The sequence below is a fragment of the Oncorhynchus clarkii genome, chromosome 24 (genome assembly GCF_045791955.1).
Source record: "Oncorhynchus clarkii lewisi isolate Uvic-CL-2024 chromosome 24, UVic_Ocla_1.0, whole genome shotgun sequence".
NCBI lineage: Eukaryota > Metazoa > Chordata > Actinopteri > Salmoniformes > Salmonidae > Oncorhynchus > Oncorhynchus clarkii.
In genome coordinates, this window is record NC_092170.1 from 15160493 (window position 1) to 15182964 (window position 22472).

At 44.8% G+C, this 22472-nt stretch overlaps 1 protein-coding gene across 1 annotated transcript; it reads left to right on the plus strand.

Annotated features, from left to right (window-relative positions):
* Positions 1 to 1259: 1259 nt before the first annotated feature.
* Positions 1260 to 22022, plus strand: LOC139382420 (serine/threonine-protein kinase DCLK1-like). Its single transcript, XM_071126459.1, has 16 exons — positions 1260 to 1451; positions 2057 to 2419; positions 3394 to 3740; positions 12161 to 12260; positions 12387 to 12485; positions 12658 to 12752; positions 15476 to 15563; positions 16584 to 16762; positions 17149 to 17268; positions 17517 to 17663; positions 18006 to 18139; positions 18226 to 18303; positions 18939 to 19035; positions 19118 to 19198; positions 19348 to 19461; positions 19918 to 22022. The coding sequence occupies exons 2-16, from the start codon at positions 2059 to 2061 to the stop codon at positions 20167 to 20169; spliced, it is 2292 nt and encodes a 763-aa protein (XP_070982560.1). The 5' UTR covers positions 1260 to 1451; positions 2057 to 2058; the 3' UTR covers positions 20170 to 22022.
* The last annotated feature ends 450 nt before the right edge of the window (positions 22023 to 22472 follow it).

Sequence of the window (22472 nt, forward strand, 5' to 3'; positions counted from 1 at the left end):
GGGTCGTGTTTTGCAAGTCACGCGGCTCTCGACCTTCACCTCTCCCGAGTCCTTACATGAGTTGCAGTGATGGGACAAGACTGTAACTACCAATTGGGAATTCATTTAACATTAATTTCTCTACCATACCTCCTGAGTTAGACAACATTTCAGCTCTCTGTCTCCCTATACCACTACCTCCTGAGTTAGACAACATTACAGCTCTCTGTCTCCCTATACCATTACCCCTGAGTTAGACAACATTACAGCTCTCTGTCTCCCTATACCATTACCTCCTGAGTTAGACACCATTACAGCTCTCTGTCTCCCTATACCATTACCTCCTCAGTTAGACAACATTACAGCTCACTTTCTCCCTATACCACTACCTCCTGAGTTAGACAACATTACAGCTCACTGTCTCCCTATACCACTACCCCTGAGTTAGACAACATTACAGCTCACTGTCTCCCTATACCACTACCCCTCAGTTAGACAACCAATCATGTCACAACTGTATTTTCCATCTGTCTGCCCAATCATCAATACGGGTACTGTACATAACCTGAGGGTGTTGTTAATGATCTGACAATCAGCTCTGTTCATTCTCTCCCTCTCTCTCTCTCTCTCTCTCTCTCTCTCTCTCTCTCTCTCTCTCTCTCTCTCTCTCTCCCCCTCTCACGCTCTCTCTGTGTGTGTACAGCTTTATCATTATTAGATTGTTAGACAGGTTTGGGTTTGGTTGCCCTGTGTTTGTGCATGCAGTATGGTACACAAATTCAGACACTGCTAGACATCCTCCTCAGCACCAGCATACAGATGCCCATGTCTGCTTACCAAATGGAACCTATTCCCTACTGCACTACTTTTGTACAGACCTTTATGCCCTGGTCAAAAGTAGTGCATTATATAGGGAATAGGCTGCCATTACATTTGGGACACCCTCTTGGAATACTCCACTGATTATGGGTGGAGGGGGTCTATAACTCTAACCTACCCTGCATTGTCAAGAGAAAAGGGATTTTGCCACATAAACCTGTATCTATCTATCTGCGTTATCGACAAGAATGTTGCTGAAAATCCTCGTGTCTGTCAGTGCAGTTAGTGCACTGAGGGGCTAGCAGTGTAATGACCGCCTGCACCACGCCCCTTGTTTCAGCGCATCTAGAGGGGAGGAGAGAAGATGAGAGAGGAGGGAGCATTCGCGAGGTGAGATGCTTGGTGCTTCCCTCGGAAGGCCTGCATGTCAATGAGGGACGGCCATCTGGAAATCACTGCTTAAGACACAGAAACCAGCTGCAGCTCTTGCAGCGTACACTTGCTCAATCACAGGGCAACAAAGGGACGGATGCTTTTTCTATCGCTCGGGCCATTATACTACACATATCAGCACTGACACGGTCTATTGGAGAGCTGCTGTATGCAATTGCTAAAAAATTGACGCGGTTGACTGCATCAGACTTCAATTAAAGGTAAGCAATTCTTTGCCCAAAACATATTTTAAGATGCCATAATGTGTTCTTCCGTGTCATTTAACAATAGCTTGAGTTATATTGTCAGAAATGAATATGATCAAAACAAACAATACATTTGATTAGAATCACATTGCCAATTGGGTGGGGGACGAAACTAGAGAGCATGACATGTGCAAGCGTGCTATAGCCTACAATCAGATTTGATGTCCCTCAGAAATAGCTAATTGTCAGTATGTGACAAACTGCCCACAAACAGCAGAATTCTATCTGGCTAGCCAGCGTGGCTGTCACGCTGTCACCGGGGGAGTTCATTCTGACTACTGCCACCGCTATAGCCTACCTGTCAGACTAGCTAGCTGGTAGCTAGCAGAACCGCACCTGCGGCGCTGTCCATTCAGCACCACTGAATGTCGGCCCCGTCCTCAAGAGTTCATGCAGAAATCCAATCGACTCTACTCTCCCCAGTAGGCCTATATGGCATTCAACTAAAACTAAAGAATGGCTTGTTTATTCTGCAAATGAAAATATGCTTGAGGTTTAAATTTTCTCGTCCATAATGTTCCCCTCCCTGATTTGTCTCTTTCTGTGTAACACCACTACAGTAATGGAGCTGGAGCACTTTGACGAGCGGGAGAAAGCCCAGAGAAACACCCGCAGAGGCTCCAGGAACAACGGGCTGCCGAGCCCCACTCACAGTGCCCACTGTAGTCTGTACAGGACCCGGACACTGCAGTCACTGGCCTCGGAGAAGAAGGCCAAGAAGGTCCGCTTTTACCGCAACGGAGACCGCTACTTCAAAGGGATTGTCTACGCTATTTCCCAGGACAGGTTTCGGTCTATAGACGCCCTGTTAGCCGATCTGACCCGCTCCCTGTCAGATAATGTGAACTTGCCACAGGGGGTCCGGACCATCTACTCTATTGACGGGACCAAGAAGATATTGGGCATGGAGCAGCTGGAGGAAGGTAAGCTAACCCTTAACCATACCCTAAGGGATGGGATGGGACAGTATTGAGGAGCTAACCCTTAGGGGTGGGATGAGACAGTATTGAGGAGCTAACCCATAGGGATGGGATGAGACAGTATTGAGGAGCTAACCCATAGGGATTGGATGAGACAGTATTGAGGAGCTAACCCTAAGGGATGGGATGAGACAGTATTGAGGAGCTAACCCTAATGGGTAGGATAGGACAGTATTGAGGAGCTAACCCTAATGGGTGGGATGAGACAGTATTGAGGAGCTAACCCATAGGGATGGGATGAGACAGTATTGAGGAGCTAACCCATAGGGATTGGATGAGACAGTATTGAGGAGCTAACCCTAAGGGATGGGATGAGACAGTATTGAGGAGCTAACCCTTAGGGGTGGGATGAGACAGTATTGAGGAGCTAACCCATAGGGATGGGATGAGACAGTATTGAGGAGCTAACCCTAAGGGATGGGATGAGACAGTATTGAGGAGCTAACCCATAGGGATGGGATGAGACAGTATTGAGGAGCTAACCCTAAGGGATGGGATGAGACAGTATTGAGGAGCTAACCCTAAGGGATGGGATGAGACAGTATTGAGGAGCTAACCCTTAGGGGTGGGATGAGACAGTATTGAGGAGCTAACCCTAAGGGGTGGGATGAGACAGTATTGAGGAGCTAACCCTTAGGGGTGGGATGAGACACTATTGAGGAGCTAACTCTAAGGGGTGGGACAGTAGAAGTCTAAGATCAAAATAAGTTGTGAATTTGTCCGGGTTTCACCACTGTACAGTGAGTAACTTGCTCCAGTAGGCCTATATAGTAGGCAGATAGGCAAGTATATTTCCAGTAGGTCTGTAAACTCTATAATTGAGATCTCATAGCTGTTTCATTCCGTGGTGAATGCAGTGACGTGAGTCTATGGTTGCTGTGACCACGTAGGCTCATCTCTGTGTGTCCTACCTGCAGGAGAGAGCTATGTGTGTGGCTCCATAGAGCCATACAGGAAGCTGGACTACACTAAGAATGTCAACCCCAACTGGTCAGTTGGGGTGAAGACAGCTGCCTCGGCACGTGGCCCCCCCTCCCTGGGCAGTGCCAAGGCTGGGGCCCCGGAGACCAGGGAGAGTAAGGACTTCATCCGGCCCAAACTGGTCACCATCATCCGGAGCGGGGTGAAGCCTCGAAAGGCCGTCCGCATCCTCCTCAACAAAAAGACGGCCCACTCCTTCGAACAGGTCCTCTCTGACATCACAGATGCCATCAAGATGGACTCTGGGGTCGTCAAGAGACTGTATACCGTGGATGGGAAGCTGGTAGGTTATGAATTACTGTTTTATTAGCGAGGTTAATGCCTGGTTCTCATGATTAGCTTTCCCCACAGACTCAGAGGGATGGGCTATAAGGCAATTAGCAGAGTTAGTAGGTTTCTGGGACTCAGTCTGTTGTGTTTGACATCCTTTATTAACCAAGTCAGTAGGAGTTTCAGGAGCACAGTTTCACTGAGACATTTTCACACATTGACCAATGGATGATCTTTAAATCTTTTTGAAATATAGCCTTTATGACCAGATGACTATATGGTATAAATCCCGTGAACACAGCCCTTTAACACACAGAGTCCTGAACTCAGGATTACTAATCAAATGTCAAATCAAATGTATTTATAAAGCCCTTCTTACATCAGCTGATATCTCAAAGTGCTGTACAGAAACCCAGCCTAAAACCCCAAACAGCAAGCAATGCAGGTGTAGAAGCACGGTGGCTAGGAAAAACTCCCTAGAAAGGCCAAACACATGGAAGAAACCTAGAGAGGAACCAGGCTATGAGGGCTGGCCAGTCCTCTTCTGGCTGTGCCGGGTGGAGATTATAACAGAACATGGCCAAGATGTTCAAATGTTCATAAATTACCAGCATGGTCAAATAATAGTAATCACAGTGGTTGTCGAGGGTGCAACAGGTCAGCACAGCCAGGTGGAATGGGGACAGCAAGGAGTCATCATGCCAGGTAGTCCTGAGGCATGATCCTAGGGCTCAGGTCCTCCGAGAGAGAGAAAGAAAGAAAGAAAGAGAGAAAGAGAGAATTAGAGAGAGCATACTTAAATTCACACAGGACACCGGATAAGACGGAAGAAATACTCCAGATATAACAGACTAACCCTAGCCCCCCGACACATAAACTACTGCAGCATAAATACTGGAGGCTGAGACAGGAGGGGTCAGGAGACGCTGTGGCCCCATCCAATGATATCCCCGGACAGGGCCAAACAGGCAGGATATAACCCCACCCACTTTGCCAAAGCACAGCCCACACACCACTAGAGGGATATCTTCAACCACCAACTTACCATCCTGAGACAAGGCCGAGTAAAGCTCACAAAGATCTCCGCCACGGCACAGCCTAAGGGGGGGCGCCAACCCAGATAGGAAGACCATGTCAGTGACTCAACCCACTAAAGTGATGCACCCCTCCTAGGGACGGCATGGAAGAGCACCAGTAGGCCAGTGACTCAGCCCCTAGAGAGAGTAAATAGGAGAAGTGAATGAGAAAGATGCAAGCAGAGTTGGGAAACATGTTGTGTAGTTGTGATATGCCTATTAGTAGTCAGTCTCTCCTCTCTTATATAGGTTCTATCAAAGAAACGCAGATGTAGTTTTCCTTTTTTCTCTCCTGGATGGTTTCTATGGTGATCTGGTTGCCTGGGCTGGTTGCTATGGAACAGCCTATGCGGCAGAGTGGTGCAGTGGGAATGTTGTGTGTGTGGCTCAGTGTTGCAGAACAGTATGTCAGTGCTATTGAAGAAGGCTAGAGAATGGTGCAGGGTACTCGTATGGCCCAGACATGACCGGAGATAGTAGCTGTATATTCCATCATCAATATCATGCAGATGAAATGCATTCAGGGATTCATCTGTAATGTATGCGGTTCACCCTGTTCATCCGGTTCAGTTTAACTTCACTGTCTCATTAAATAATTATGATAGAATTAGAATGTATTGACAAGAGTTTTCCAGTCACACACTTCCAGGTCAATATCATTGTTTCTTCAGTTGTTGGTTTATGAGGCCAATATGCTCTCTGTGCTCCTAAGTGAAACTAATAGATTTTAGGGTTGGGCTATAGAGTACAGTTCTATACAGTGGGTATCAGGGTTGGGCTATAGAGTACAGTTCTATACAGTGGGTATCAGGGTTGGGCTATAGAGTAGAGTTCTATACAGTGGGTATCAGGGTTGGGCTATAGAGTACAGTTTTATACAGTGGGTATCAGGGTTGGGCTATAGAGTACAGTTCTATACAGTTGGTATCAGGGTTGGGCTATAGAGTACAGTTTTATACAGTGGGTATCAGGGTTGGGCTATAGAGTACAGTTTTATACAGTGGGTATCAGGGTTGGGCTATAGAGTACAGTTTTATACAGTGGGTATCAGGGTTGGGCTATAGAGTACAGTTTTATACAGTGGGTATCAGGGTTGGGCTATAGAGTACAGTTTTATACAGTGGGTATCAGGGTTGGGCTATAGAGTACAGTTCTATACAGTGGGTATCAGGGTTGGGCTATAGAGTACAGTTCTATACAGTGGGTATCAGGGTTGGGCTATAGAGTACAGTTCTATACAGTGGGTATCAGGGTTGGGCTATAGAGTAGAGTTCTATACAGTAGGTATCAGGGTTGGGCTATAGAGTACAGTTTTATACAGTGGGTATCAGGGTTGGGCTATAGAGTACAGTTCTATACAGTGGGTATCAGGGTTGGGCTATATAGTACAGTTCTATACAGTGGGTATCAGGGTTGGGCTATAGAGTACAGTTTTATACAGTGGGTATCAGGGTTGGGCTATAGAGTACAGTTTTATACAGTGGGTATCAGGGTTGGGCTATAGAGTACAGTTCTATACAGTGGGTATCAGGGTTGGGCTATAGAGTACAGTTCTATACAGTGGGTATCAGGGTTGGGCTATAGAGTACAGTTCTATACAGTGGGTATCAGGGTTGGGCTATAGAGTACAGTTATATACAGTGGGTATCAGGGTTGATCTAGTATACTATACAGTGCTTGGCAACTCTGTCTGGCTGTTGTTTCACTGTTAGGTGTGTGTGTGTGTGCCTGTTGACCTTGATTGGGCCTCTCATTGGTGATTGTGCAATCAATCCACACACACACACACACACACCCGTGCAATGTGGTAGAGATGTCACTGCTGCCTGAGGTTTATTGCCTGTCGATATTTGGCTTCAGCAGCTCTCGTCTTCTAACATGGATGGACAGATCAGATGATGCTGTTGTGTTATTGCTGTTATGACTGTGTTATTGTTGTTATGACTGTGTTGTTGCTGTTATGACTGTGTTATTGCTGTTATGACTGTGTTGTTGCTGTTATGACTGTGTTGTTGCTGTTATGACTGTGTTGTTGCTGCTATGACTGTGTTGTTGCTGTTATGACTGTGTTGTTGCTGTTATGACTGTGTTATTGCTGTTGTGACTGTGTTATTGCTGTTGTGACTGTGTTGTTGCTGTTATGACTGTGTTGTTGCTGTTATGACTGTGTTGTTGCTGTTATGACTGTGTTGTTGCTGTTATGACTGTGTTGTTGCTGTTATGACTATGTTGTTGCTGTTATGACTGTGTTGTTGCTGTTATGACTGTGTTGTTGCTGTTAGTAAAGCAATTCCTTTTACTGGGAAAGGGACTCTGTCGTTGTTTAGACAGTGCCAGACAAGGATCGTGATTCAATCCGATCGCGACTGTCGACAATGTGCGATTTAAAAGCAATTCTAATTGAGCCGGTCTACATTTACTACGAATGCAATATCTGCAAACGTGGTGACATTGCCTTTAAAAGCCTAATTGTTGACAGCGTTTTACAGATTGAATCCAGGCCTAGCACTAAAATGTTTTCTGAACATCAGCTGTGAAGTTGACCTGATGACGTGATTTGTCTGGGGTGAAAATACAGGCTGAGAATACTGGACTAATGTGACTACTGTAAGCTGAGTGATGAATTGAGCGTTGCTTCATGTAGTGTTGCTAAGTGTCTGACTCCACAGTAACTGTGGGTTAGGGAGCTTCTACAGTACAGTAATGGAGCTATATTGTGCTGACTTGCAGCTCGGAAGCCAGTCATAATTTATCTCCTCCACTGCAGCTGCAGGCTTGTGTCCTAAATGACACCCTATTCCCTAAATAGTGCACTACTTTCTTTTTTTTTTAGGCACCCTATTTGGGAATAGGGTGCCATTTGCGATGCTGTTGTAGTAATATAGCAGCCTGCTGGAACTCTGCTCTTCATAAACACCCAGTGAGATTTATATACTGGTTATTGGCTAATTTCAGATATCCAGACACATAGTGGTATGATTACTTAGTCTGTTTGATTAGTGTTACATTACATTAATGTTCTGTTACTGATTTCTCCTGTAATCATATTCAACCTGACTATTTGTACCTGTTATTGATATGAATACATTCCCCATCTTGACATACTTTAAATCATTTAAAAGTGCCTTACTTAAGGGCACAACAGATTTTTCACCTAGGCGGCTCCGGGACCTTAACCAGCGACCTTTCGGTTACTAGCCCAACACTCTTAACTGCTAGGCTACCTCCTGCCCTACAGCCTGTCAGTAGCTTGTCTTAGAAAAAGTCTGTCTCTGAAACAGCCTGTCTCTATAAAAGCCTGTCTCTGAGTGGGAGGCATTTCATTCCATTGGGAATGTTGTAAGTATGAGTCAGTATTTTTCATGTACATCCATTAGGACTGCATGCTTTACTTTAGGCCTATATGACTGCCTGGGGGAGGGAGGAGAATGCAGGGAGGGTGAAGATGGGGAGGGGGAGGGTGAAGAGGAGGTGGAGGAGAGGAGGTGGGGGTCAGGGAGCGAGGAGGAGGGATATGGGTGAGGGGTGAGGAGGTGGGAGAAGTGGGGAGGGGGGTGAGAGGAGAGGGCGAGGTGGGGAAGTTGAGGACGGAGAGGAGGTGGGGAGGAGGGGGTATTTTTTATATATATAGATTTTTTATTAGGATCCCCATTAGCTGTTACGAAAGCAGCAGATACTCTTCCTGGGTTCCACACAAAACATGAAACATGACATATTACAGAACATTAATAGACAAGAACAGAACTACATCAATTTTAAAAGGCACACGTAGCCTACATATCAAGACATACACAAAAACTGTCTAGGTCATATAGGGGAAAGGCGTTGTGCTGTGAGGTGTTGCTTTATCTGTTTTTTGAAACCATGATAATTTGAGCAATATGAGATGTAATGGAGTTCCATGCAATAATGGCTCTATATAATACTGTATGCTTTCTTTAATTTCTTCTGGATTTGGGGACTGTGAAAAGACCCCTAGTGGCATGTCTGGTGGGGTAAGTGTGTGTGTCAGAACTGTGTGTAAGTTGATTATGCAAACATTTTTACATTTTCAGCGCATTGTTTCTTATAAAAAGAAGAAGTGATGCAGTCAGTCTCTCCTCAACTCTTAGCCAAGAGAGACTGGCATGCATAGTATTTATATCAGCCCTCTGATTACAATGAAGAGCAAGACGTGTCGCTTTGTTCTGGGCCATCTGCAGCTTAACTAGGTCTTTCTTTGCAGCACTCGACCACAAGACTGGACAATAATCAAGATAAGACAAAACTAGAGCCTGCAGAACTTGCTTTGTGGAGTGTGGTGTCAAAAAGCAGAGCATCTCTTTATAACGGCTAGACCTCTCCCCATCTTTACAACCATTAAATCTATATGTTTTGACCATGACAGTTTACAATCTAAGGTAACACCAAGTAATTTAGTCTCCTCAACTTGTTTAACAGTCACACCATTCATTACTAGATTCAGCTGAATCTAGAACTTAGGGAATGATTTGTACCAAATACAATGCTCTTCGTTTTAGAGATGGTCAAAACCAGTTTATTACTGGCCACTCATTCCAAAACAGACTGCAACTCTTTGTCAAGGTTTTCAGTGACTTAATTAGCTGTGGTTGTTGATGCATATATGGTTGAATCATCAGCATGCATGCTTTGTTTAATGCCAGTGGCAGGTCATTGGTAAAAATATTAAATAGTAGAGAACCTAGGAGCTGCCCTGTGGTACACCACACTTTACACGTTTGACATTAGAGAAGATTCCATTAAAGAAAAGTCTCTGAGTTCTATTAGATAGATAGCTCTGAATCCACAATGTGGCAGAGGTTGAAAAGCACTAACACATACATTTTCTCAACAACGGGTTATTGGTCAATAATGTCCAAGGCTGCACTGAAATCTAACAGTACAAGCTGCCACAATCTTATTATCAATTTCTTTCAACCAATCATCAGTGGAGTACATGTTGAACACCCGTCAATATAAGTCTGTTGTTCATTTGGTTACAGAGAAATGGCATTGTATTTTTTTTAAATCCATTATATTACCAGGTAAGTTTACTGAGAACACATTTCCAGCAACAACCAGGGGAATAGTTACAGGGGAGAATGAGCCAATCATAAACTGGGGATTATTAGGTGGCCGTGATGGTTTGAGGGGCAGATTTGGAATTTAGCCAGGACACCAGGGTTAACACCCCTACTCTTACAATAAGTGCCATGTGATCTTTAACAACCTCAGAGAATCAGGACACCCGTTTAATATCCCATCCGAAAGACATTCCTGGGGAATTGGGATATTTTTTTTCTCCAGAGAAAAGAGTGCCTCCTACTGGCTCTCCAACACCAATTCCAGCATCATCTGGTCTCCCATCCAGGACCAACCCTGCTTAGCTTCATAAGCAAGCCAGCAGTGGTATGCTGGGTGGTATGCTGCTGGCTATACGGTCAAACACAATTTTTTCCAACAGTTTGCTAAGAGCTGGCAGCCGGCGGCTAGGTCTGCTGTTAGAACCAGTAAAGGCCGCTTTACCACTCTTGGGTAGCGGAATGACTTTGTCTCCCCTCCAGGCCTGAGGAAAAATACTTTCCTCTAGGCTCAGGTTAAAAATATGACAGATAGGAGTGGCTATAGAGTCAGCTACCATCCTCAGTATCTCTCCATCTAAGTTGTCAATGCCAGGAGGTTTGTCATTATTGATCGATAACAATAATTTCCCCACAAAATCCCCATTAACTTTACAAAATTCAAACTTACAATGCTTATTCATTTTTAAAATTAGTTTTAATGTATGAGTACGATGGCTCACTGTTCATTGTTGGCATTTCCTGCCTAAGTCTGTCCACTTTGCTAATGAAATAATCATTCAAATATTTGTCAACATCAAATGGTTTTCTGACGAAGAAGCCATCTGATTAGATGAAACATGGAGTTGAATTTGTTTTTCTGCCCATAATTTCATTTAAAGTACTCCATTCTTTATATCATTGATCTTGGCTTCATATTACAGTTTTATCTTCTATTTGTTGAGTTTAGTCACAGCATTTCTCAGTTTGCCGTAAGTCAGCTAGTCAGATATGCAGCCAGACTTATTAGCCACTCCTTTTTCCCCATCTCTTTCAACCATACAGTTTTTCAATTCCTCCTCAATCCATGGAGTCTTAACAGTTCTAACAGTTAGGGGGCAGGGCGAGTAGGGAGAGTGGAGGGATACGGAGGAGGGGGTGAGGAGAGGGGAGAAGCGTGGAGTGAGTAGGGGGAGGGATAAAGGGAAAGGGAAGAAGAGAGGATGGGGAGGCAGGGAAGGGGGAGAGACGAGGGGGATACAGGGAAGGGGGAGGGATACAGGGAAGGAAGAGAGGAGTGGGTTACAGGGAAGGGGGGAGAGAGGAGTGGGAGGGATACGGGGAGGGAGGACAAAGACTTTCTTCTAGGCTCAGATTAAACGGGGAGGGGGAGGAAGTACAGTTCAGAGAGAGATAGACCCAGTCTGTTAGTCTCTGTACCAGAGACATTTTTCTGCCTCATGATACCATCTATTTTGTGAAATGCACCAGTCCCTCCTGCAGCAAAACATCCCCACAACATGATGCTGCCACCCCCTGAGCTTCACAGTTGGGATGGTGTTCTTCGGCTTGCAAGCCTCTCCCTTTTTCCTCCAAACATAACGATGGTCATTATGGCCAAACAGTTCTATTTTTTCATCAGACCAGAGGACATTTCTTCAAAAAGTAGGATCTTTGCCCCCATGTGCAGTTGCAAACTGTAGTTTGGCTTTTTTATGGCGGTTTTAGAGGAGTCTTCCTCGCTGAGCTGCCTTTCAGGTTATGTCAATATAGGACTCGTTTTACTGTGGATATAGATACTTTTGTACCTGTTTCCTCCAGCATCTTCACAAGGTCCTTTGCTGTTGTTCTGGGATTAATTAGCACTTTTCGCACCAAAGTACGTTCATCTCTAGGAGACAGAACGCATCTCCTTCCTGAGCGGTATGACGGCTGCGTGGTCCCATGGTGTTTATACTTGCGTACAATTGCGTACTATTGTACCACAAACAACTAGTCTTCACATGACTTTATTATCTTTATTATTGATATGACACAGACCGGTAGCCTGGGTACCAGACCTGTTTGTGCTGTCATTCCAATCCTTGCCACTCCTTGTCATAGGTCAAACACCATCAGAAGTGTGGCATATGACAAGGAGTGGCAATGATTGGAATGATAGCACAAACAGGTCTGGTACCCAGGCTACCTGTCTGTGTCGTCATATCAATAATAAATATAATAAAGTCATGTGAAGACTAGTTTGTTTGTGGTATCCTTGTTCCAGGTGACTGACACTGTCTATCTGTCTGTTCCAGGTGACATGCCTTCAGGACTTCTTTGGTGACGATGACATCTTTATGGCCTGTGGTCCAGAGAAGTTTCGCTACCAAGATGACTTCCTCTTAGATGAGAGTGGTGAGATAGTTATGATAACAGTACCATAACATTTCAATTAGAATGTCACGGGAGTAATTAGTGTGTGTGTGTGTATAGGTGTGTGTGTGTGTGTGGTATATCTGACTGTGTGTCCTCTCCCTCCAGAGTGTAGGGTGGTGAAGTCGACGTCATACGGTCGGATCTCCTCTCTGCTGGGACGCTACTCACCCAGAGGAGGAGGCTCACGCCGAAGCTCAGGTTCAGGTATGGCCCTGTGAGTGTGTGTGTTTTTGTGCGTGCGTGCGTGGGTGCATAAGTCACCTGCAGAATCAACATCTGTAGTTTTTCAGCAATGTGTGTTTGCCCTTCTTATCAGCAACCAACTGAATGAGCAGTGTCTTTCACTGACCTCTAACCTCTTGTGTCTGTATTGTAGCCAATGGGACGGCAGGCAGTCAGCTGTCGACTCCTCGCTCAGGGAAGTCCCCCAGCCCCTCTCCCACCAGTCCTGCTAGTCTCCAACGACGCAGGGTAGGCCACCCAATGCTTTACTAATATAATCACAACGCTTTATTAACATAAGTCTATATTCAATCGGATCAAACGTTAACCGGTTATAGCTGCCACCCACATAGCTAATGTTCTGGGCGGTATTGGAGGTGTAACTGCATTGGAGCTGCTCTTGATCATTGCCACAAAGTCACACCCGTCCCACTCCCATTAGAAGCTCAGAACGAGAAAGTGTAGGCTATAGCCTACAGAAATAATGACGCTGAAACTGAAAATCATTAAACACAATAATGAGGATTTCTATCAGCCTAATCAAGGTGTAGATTACGTCTCACATTCCAGTGTTTGAACTTGTAAACAAGGCTGCATGGGATTTCTCTTAATGCGACTCCATGCTACCAAGGGCAATGTCGGCTTTAGGTTTTAATTCCAGGAGTCGCTTGTAGATTTGACAGCTCTAACGCAGTTCCACCTCCGACACCGCCAACACCACCGATATGCGGATGTCGGTTAAAAAGGAACTGATTGAACAGAGCCCATAGTATCTTACAGACTGTCTTTAGATAGTCCTTTAGTTATAGTCCCCTATATATAGTCCCCTATAGAGTCCCAAATATATAGTCCCCAATAGATAGTCCCATATATATAGTCCCCTATAGAGTCCCATATATATATAGTCCACTATAGATAGTCCCCTATAGATAGTCCCATATATATAATCCCCTACAGAGAGTCCCCTATATATAGTCCCCTATAGACAGTCCCCTATAGATAGTCCCCTATATATAGTCCCCTATATATAGTCCCATGTAGATAGTCCCCTATAGATAGTTCCATATATATAATCCCCTATAGAGAGTCCCCTATATATTGTCCCATATACAGTTGAAGTTGGAAGTTTACATACACCTTAGCCAAATACATTTAAACTCAGTTTTCACAATTCCTGACATTTAATCCTAGTAAAAATTCCCTGTCTTAGGTCAGTTTGGATCACCAATTTATTTTAAGAATGTGAAATGTCAGAATAATAGTAGAGAGTATGATTTATTTCAGCTTTTATTTCTTTCATCGCATTCCCAGTGGGTCAGAAGTTTACATACACTCAATTAGTATTTGGTAGCTTCGCCTTTAAATTGTTTAACTTGGGTCAAATGTTTTGAGTATCCTTCCACAAGCATAAATTGGGTGAATTTTTGCCCATGCCTCCTGACAGAGCTGGTATAACTGAGTCAGGTTTGTAGGCCTCCTTGCTCACACACACTTTTTCAGTTCTGCCCACAAATTTTCTATAGGATTGAGGTCAGGGCTTTGTGATGGCCACTCCAATACCTTAACTTTGTTGACCTTAAGCCATTTTGCCACAACTTTGGAAGTATGCTTGTGGTCATTGTCCATTTGGAAGACCCATTTGCGACCAAGCTTTAACTTCCTGACTGATGTCTTGAAATGTTGCTTCAATATATCCACAACATTTTCCTCCCTCATTTTCCTCCCTCATGATGCACCAGTCCCTCCTGCAGCAAAACACCCCCACAACATGATGCTGCCACCCCCTGTGCTTCACGGTTGGGATGGTGTTCTTTGACTTGCAAGCCTCACCCTTTTCCTCCAAACATAACGATGGTCATTATGGCCAAACGGTTCTATTTTTGTTTCATCAGACCAGAGGACATTTCTTCAAAAAGTAGGATATTTGTCCCCATGTGCAGTTGCAAACCATAGTTTGGCTTTTTTTATGGCGTTTTTGGAGGAGTGGCTTCTTCCTTGCTGAGCGGCCTTTCAGGTTATGTCGATATAGGACTCGTTTTACTGTGGTTATAGATACTTTTGTACCTGTTTCCTCCAGCATCTTCACAAGGTCCTTTGCTGTTGTTCTGGGATTAATTAACACTTTTCGCACCAAAGTACGTTCATCTCTAGGAGACAGAACGCATCTCCTTCCTGAGCGGTATGACGACTGCATGGTCCCATAGTGTTTATACTTGCGTACTATTGTTTGGAAATTGCTCCCAAGGATGAACCAGACTTGTGGAGTTCTACAATTGTTTTTCTGAGGTCTTGGTTGATTTCTTTTGATTTTCCCATGATGTCAAGCGAAGAGGCACTGAGTTTGAAGGTAGGCCTTGAAATACATCCACAGGTACAACTCCAATTGACTCAAATTATGTAAATTAGCCATTCTAAAGCCATGACATAATTTTCTGTAATTTTCCAAGCTGTTTAAAGGCACAGTCAACTTAGTGTATGTAAACTTCTGACCCAGTGGAATTGTAATACAGTGAATTATAAGTGAAATACTCTGTCTGTAAACAATTGTTGGAGAAATTACTTGTGTCATGCACAAAGTAGATGTCCTAACCGACTTGCCCAAACTATAGTTTGTTAACAAGATATTTGTGGAGTGGTTGAAAAACAAGTTTTAATGACTCCAACCTAAGTGTATGTAAACATCCCTTATAGAGAGCCCCCTATATGTAGTCCCATATATATAGTCCTCTATAGATAGTCCCATATAGATAGTCCCCTATAGATAGTCCCCTATAGATAGTCCCCTGTAGATAGTCCCTTATAGAGAGTCCCCTATATATAATACTCCATTGATAGTCCCGTTTTGAAATTCCCCTATAGATAGTCCCCTATAGATAGTCCCCTATAGATAGTCCCCCAGAGATAGTCTATAGATGCCCTAACTGTCAACATCCATGTGTTCAAAAAGCATTTATGATCTCTCCCTCTCTCAGGGGTCCCAACACAGTGGCTCGTCCCTGTCTCTAGCCTCCACCAAGGTGTGTAGCTCCATGGATGAGGGAGACGGAGCAGGAAGTGAAGGTAGGAGAGAGGAGAGAGGACATACTGCATACATGTTAAATGGCAGTCTTCCCATTGAGCATGCGCTAGAAGGCATTGGCAGTCTTCCCATTGAGCATGCTCCAGAAGACATTGGCAGTCTTCCCATTGAGCATGCTCTAGAAGGCATTGGCAGTCTTCCCATTGAGCATGCTCCAGAAGGCATTGGCAGTCTTCCCATTGAGCATGCTCCAGAAGGCATTGGCAGTCTTCCCATTGAGCATGCTCCAGAAGGCATTGGCAGTCTTCCCATTGAGCATGCTCCAGAAGACATTGGCAGTCTTCCCATTGAGCATGCTCCAGAAGGCATTGGCAGTCTTCCCATTGAGCATGCTCCAGAAGGCATTGGCAGTCTTCCCATTGAGCATGCTCCAGAAGGCATTGGCAGTCTTCCCATTGAGCATGCTCCAGAAGGCATTGGCAGTCTTCCCATTGAGCATGCTCCAGAAGGCATTGGCAGTCTTCCCATTGAGCATGCTCCAGAAGGCATTGGCAGTCTTCCCATTGAGCATGCTCCAGAAGGCATTGGCAGCCTTCCCATTGAGCATGTGCTAGAAGCCATTGGCAGTCTTCCCATTGAGCAGGCGCTAGAAGGCATTGGCAGTCTTCCCATTGAGCATGCGCTAGAAGGCATTGGTAGTGTCCCAAATTGCATCCTATTCCCTTTATAGTGCACTGCTTTTGACCAGTGCAGAAAAAAGTCAGTAAACAAAGTTAAGTAAAAGTAGTGCACTGTATAGGCGATATGGTGCCTATGGGACAGAGACTTAGTCCTAGATTCAATCCATAACGCAGAAGATCAGCACTATAGCGCAACTGACATTTAAAGGCAATGCTCCCACGCTCACGGAAACTGCATTTACGGTAGACGCTGCATTTGTCGGCTATAGCACTGATCTTCTTCGATACAGATTTCATTTAGCCATTATTAGTCTGGGGACTGTGGAGTGGAGAGTGCAGTAGCAGAAATGACCGAACTCTCCTGTTTGCCTGGTTTGATAGCGGAGCTGAACCTGCTGAGTGATGAATGTCCCTCCATCCCTCCGTCCATCGCTGAGAGGTACAAGGTGGGGAGGACTTTAGGTGACGGTACCTTTGCTGTGGTTAAAGAATGTGTGGAGCGATGTACCGGCAGAGAATACGCCCTGAAGATCATCAACAAAGGCAAATGTAGGGGAAAGGTGAGAACTACTCCTATATCAGCCCGGTTATAACGAAAGCTACAGAGTAGTAAGGAATCACAGAGCTCTCTTTTTGTGGGTGTATCTTCGGAACACATGACATTCGCTAATGCCTATCAAGCAGGATGTCAAAGTGAGCTAGTGAGACCCTACCTCTTCCGAATGGTTGTCAATTTGCATAAACATGGGACTCGCTCAGCTCATAGTAGCAGACCGTTAAGTCGCTGAATATTTCCTTGTGTATCCTCCCCCCAATGAAAATGACTGCATGGTCTCCAGTAGTTTGATAGTAGTAGTATTGTTATATTATTATTACCTGTACTACAGTACTATTAAGAATACTATTAATATCTGTAACCTGACCATTCCTTGTTGTTATTCCCCAGGAACACATGATCCAGAACGAGGTGTCCATCCTCCGTCGTGTCAAACACCCCAACATCGTTCTGCTGATCGAGGAAATGGACACCTACAGTGAGCTTTACCTAGTCATGGAGCTGGTCAAGGTGAGTTTGAGGAGAGCGAGAAGAACAGTCGATTTTGGAGACAGGTTTAGTGAGGGATACAGAGAGGAAAGGGCACAGACAGTGGGCTGAGTGGTCCCGAGCTTAGACCCTGGCAAGCAGCTCAAGATGAGCTGTACCTGGTCATGCGTTTCATAGATTACACCCTGTTATGAATAGAGTCAAGCAGGTCAGTTCTGTTCATTACAACTCTGCGTGTTGTGAGGTGTAATGTGTGTATCGGTCCACAGGGGGGTGACCTGTTTGATGCCATCACTTCCTCTAGTAAATACACAGAGAGAGATGCTAGTGGGATGCTGTATAACCTGGCCAGTGCCATCAAGTACCTGCACAGCCTCAACATCGTGCACAGAGACATCAAACCTGAGAACCTGCTGGTGAGTGTGTGTGTGTGTGTGTGTGTGTGTGTGTGTGTGTGTGTGTGTGTGTGTGTGTGTGTGTGTGTGTGTGTGTGTGTGTGTGTGTGTGTGTGTGTGTGTGTGTGTGTGTGTGTGTATATACATTATGTTTTTGTGTGTCTGTTTATTTATGTTTATATCTAGCCGGGATTCAATGCAAGGTGTGTTGAAGTGCGGCACACCATACAATGCATCTTTTAAACGCCTGACGTTCAGGGAGATCGCATTCAGGGGAAATGCTGTCTCAACCATAGATTACCTTTAAAAGTCTGTAACGCACCCTCCATTGAATCCCGGCCTATGCTTCACTGTATGTCCCAGGTGTATGAGCATCAGGATGGTAGTAAGTCTCTGAAGTTGGGAGACTTTGGCTTGGCTAGCCTGGTGGATGGACTCCTCTACCTGGTCTGTGGCACCCCCACCTATGTAGCACCTGAGATCATCGCTGAGACAGGGTACGTCTATATGTGACAGGTGTGTGTTGTCCTCTGACAGGTGTGTGTATTGTCATCTAACAGGTGTGTGTGTTGTCCTCTGACAGGTACGGGCTGAAGGTCGATATCTGGGCAGCTGGAGTAATCACATACATCCTGCTGTGTGGCTTCCCTCCCTTCAGTGGGTCAGTACTGCTCTATGATACCTAGCTAGACAATACCATTATAACCCTACAGTGGGTCAGTACTGCTCTATGATACCTAGCTAGACAATACCATTATAACCCTTCAGTGGGTCAGTACTGCTCTATGATACCTAGCTAGACAATACCATTATAACCCTACAGTGGGTCAGTACTGCTCTATGATACCTAGCTAGACAATACCATTATAACCCTTCAGTGGGTCAGTACTGCTCTATGATACCTAGCTAGACAATACCATTATAACCCTACAGTGGGTCAGTACTGCTCTATGATACCTAGCTAGACAATACCATTATAACCCTACAGTGGGTCAGTACTGCTCTATGATACCTAGCTAGACAATACCATTATAACCCTACAGTGGGTCAGTACTGCTCTATGTCTGATTTGTCATAGGCCAGGATTCAATCCCAGACATGCTCTAACTCAGCGCACTAGACAACCTAAGCTGTTTAAAGGCATTTTCCCATATGTTTGTAGAGATCGCATTCATAGTAAAAGCTTCTGATTTCGGCTGAAGTTTTAGTGTGCTGCTCATAGTATTTCAGTATATCCAGATAGAAAATCACATTATAATACTGATGATAATTACTTACTTTCATGTGTTTGTCCAGGAACAGTGAGGACCAGGAGATTCTGTTGGACCAGATTCTAACGGGTCAACTAGACTTCCCTTTCCCGTCCTGGGACAACGTGTCTGTCACTGCTAAGGTTGGTCTATGGTTCTATCCCTGCACTTATTGACAAATGTTTGTAAAAAATAAATACAAATAAGCAAGTTTATTTATTGTAGGAGCTGATTACTGGGATGCTGCAGGTGAAGGTGGAACAGAGATACACAGCTCTGCAGGTTCTGGATCACCCCTGGGTCAATGTGAGTACCTAAAACATACCTCATAGAACATACATATGGTAGGTCTACTGTGTGTATGTGTGTCTGCGTGTGTGTGTCTGCGTGTCTGCGTGCGTGCTTGTGTGTGTGTTCCTTGACCAGCTCTATCAGAGGTTCTGTCTGTGTTCCAGGATGATGGCCGATTAGTGAAAGACCAGCAGCTCTCTGTGGCTGGGAAGATTAAGAAACACTTCAACACTGGTCCTAAAGCCTGCAGCACCACTGCTGGAGTGTCTGTTATCACAGTAGGGACACACACACCATCCCACCACACCACACTGTTATTATCACAGTAAGGATCCCCCTTAGTCGTTCTAAGTCAAGGCTGTGTAGGTGTTTAGGACTGTTCAGAATGTGTACAGCCCAAAACATTAGGTTCTTCACATGTAACCCTGACATCTAATGCATGTCCTCTCTCTCTCTCTGCCTCTTTCTCCCCTTCTCCCCCTCTCTCTGCCTCTATCCCTCCTCTCTCGCTCCTGTCTCTGATTCTCTCTATTTGCCCTTCACTCCCCCTGTCTCTCTGCCTCTCTCTCTTTGTCCTCTTTATCCCCCCTTCTCTCTCCCCGTCTCTCTGCCTCTCTCCCTCCTCTCTCTCTTCCTCTCTCTCTGATTCTCTCTATTTGCCCTTCTATCCCCGTCTCTCTGCCTCTCTCTCTTTGTCCTCTTTCTCCCTCCTCTCTCTCCCCTCTCCCTCTCAGACCACCCCTCTTGATAAGGAGCGGCAGGATTTCAGACTAAAACACCAGCAGGATGTGAGGTTGAAGCCCCGCCCCTGCCCCCAACCAACCGGCTTCCCCACCAGTGCCAGCCAAAGCTCTGCCCACAGCTCCAATAACCCTGCCCTCTCTCCCGCTGACTTTACCTCAGAGTCAGAAGATTACTCCCCCAGCCCCTCCCCCACCTCTCCTAGCTCCGCTGACACCGTCCGCTCCCCCACCTCCCCCTTCTAGACCTCAAAGGAAGAGAGAGGGGAGAGGAGGATGGAGGGAGAACGAGGAAGGATAGGGGGCACGTATCCCTGTACTAACACTAGCCCATGTCCCTGTATTCACGACGACACTCTGTCAAGATGCCTGCCAATTACTTAAACATTGATTTTCCATTCCGGCTACAGTGTCAGTTTACCCTAAGATACACTGGGGTCAGAGCCATGCATAGGGGTCAGTTAGGGTGGGGTTAGGGTTAAAGGGTAGAGGTTAGGGTCAAGGTTAAAGGTGTATTCTGGATGGGTTCTGCTCTGGCCCTGAGAGGTTACTAAGGCTGAGAATCTGTATCCGCTTATCTTTTTAAGACACCACACAGACATACAAGAGTTAAGCCTTATTTCAGCAAATACTGAATAATGATCCACTGAGGTCCCCTGGTGTTGGGAAGTGAGTGCTGCAGGTCAACCAACCTGCTAACAGGACAGTTTAAACTGCAACACAACTAACCTACAGATCAAAATCTTCCATTTGACTTGACGGGACCTCATACGCCCTAAATAGGGCATCTTAAGTATTTATGTGATTAAACATACATTTTGAAAATAATAATGATAATAATAATGACGTTGGGTCCTTGAAAAGTGCTATATAAACAAAATACCGTGTATTATTATTCATTTTGACAATGTATGCATCAAGTCAGGTATCTATTTGTGTGAAGTTATATTGCACCCAATTCATTACAACTTGTACAGTTCATTCTGTAGAAAAACACTTCCAAGTGAAAAGATGTCATCTCAGCTTCCGAGCGTTCAATAAGATGATGTACCGTGAAGATATAATCTACGTGTGTCTGGAAGGACATGTGGCTACGGTCATGTCCAGTCCACTTTTATTTATCCAACTGTCTAGTGTTCAGCTATTCTCCAGTTCTTGGTGCTGTTGTAGACATAATATACTACACACTTTACAGAGGACCAGAGAGGGGCGCTGGAAGCTATCCAGGCATTCTGCGATACCATATCTATTGGTTGATTGATTGTGTTTTTGTCCATGACTGTTATGCCAGTGTGCCAGTTCATGTACAGTCCTCATTTAATGGACTATGAAAAAGGTTGTGTATTTGGTAGAGTATTAACAGCCATTTTCATGGCTTTTTATTATTGTACAAAATTGGCCTTGTTTCAGTTAATATGTTAATATGTTGATAGTGAAATAATTACCTATTTAAAGTACGATTATTGGCCTGACCACAATGGACCAAGTGCAATTAGGTTCTGGATCTCTTACCAACATTAGACAGCACAGACTTTTTCAAGCTATTGTTAACTATAAACAATCCATACATTGTGAATGTATGTCAGAACAGAGGTGCTATGGCAGCGTCTTTCAGTGCTGCCTGAGTTTTCAGCTTGCTGTGTGTGAGCCAGGGGTTGGAACCGGTTCAGTGAACAGAACTGAAAACCGGAAAATCATGCAGTTCAAAACAAGATGCCCAGCACTTCAAGCCTCCTCCTCCACCCTCTCTTCCCACCCACAACATTCTAGTCACATCTCACTCCTTACAATTGTCTGTCCAATGCATGTAAACAACTACAGCTTGCTCGCTCCGTAGCAAGCTACTATATCCGCACTGATTGGTAAAGTAATTTAATGTTGAGTTCAATGTTTTTTTTTAACTATGATTGCAGAGGTTTAAAAAGGAACAGAAAGGAACAATATAAACTGCTACTAGTTTGGGGGTTCAATCCGGTTCACAACTTTATTTTGCTGGTCAGAACAATGGAACTGAACAAAAAAAATGGTTTTGTTAAAAACGATGCGATTGGAAAATACTTTTGCTTCCAACCCCTGGTGTAAGAACAGTGAGTTGGCAGGTCTAGAGAGAGAGAGAAGAACAGTGAGTTGGCAGGTCTAGAGAGAGAGAGAAGAACAGTGAGTTGGCAGGTCTAGAGAGAGAAGAACAGTGAGTTGGCAGGTCTAGAGAGAGAGAGAAGAACAGTGAGTTGGCAGGTCTAGAGAGAGAGAGAAGAACAGTGAGTTGGCAGGTCTAGAGAGAGAGAGAAGAACAGTGAGTTGGCAGGTCTAGAGAGAGAGAGAAGAACAGTGAGTTGGCAGGTCTAGAGAGAGAAGAACAGTGAGTTGGCAGGTCTAGAGAGAGAGAGAAGAACAGTGAGTTGGCAGGTCTAGAGAGAGAGAGAAGAACAGTGAGTTGGCAGGTCTAGAGAGAGAGAGAAGAACAGTGAGTTGGCAGGTCTAGAGAGAGAAGAACAGTGAGTTGGCAGGTCTAGAGAGAGAGAGAAGAACAGTGAGTTGGCAGGTCTAGA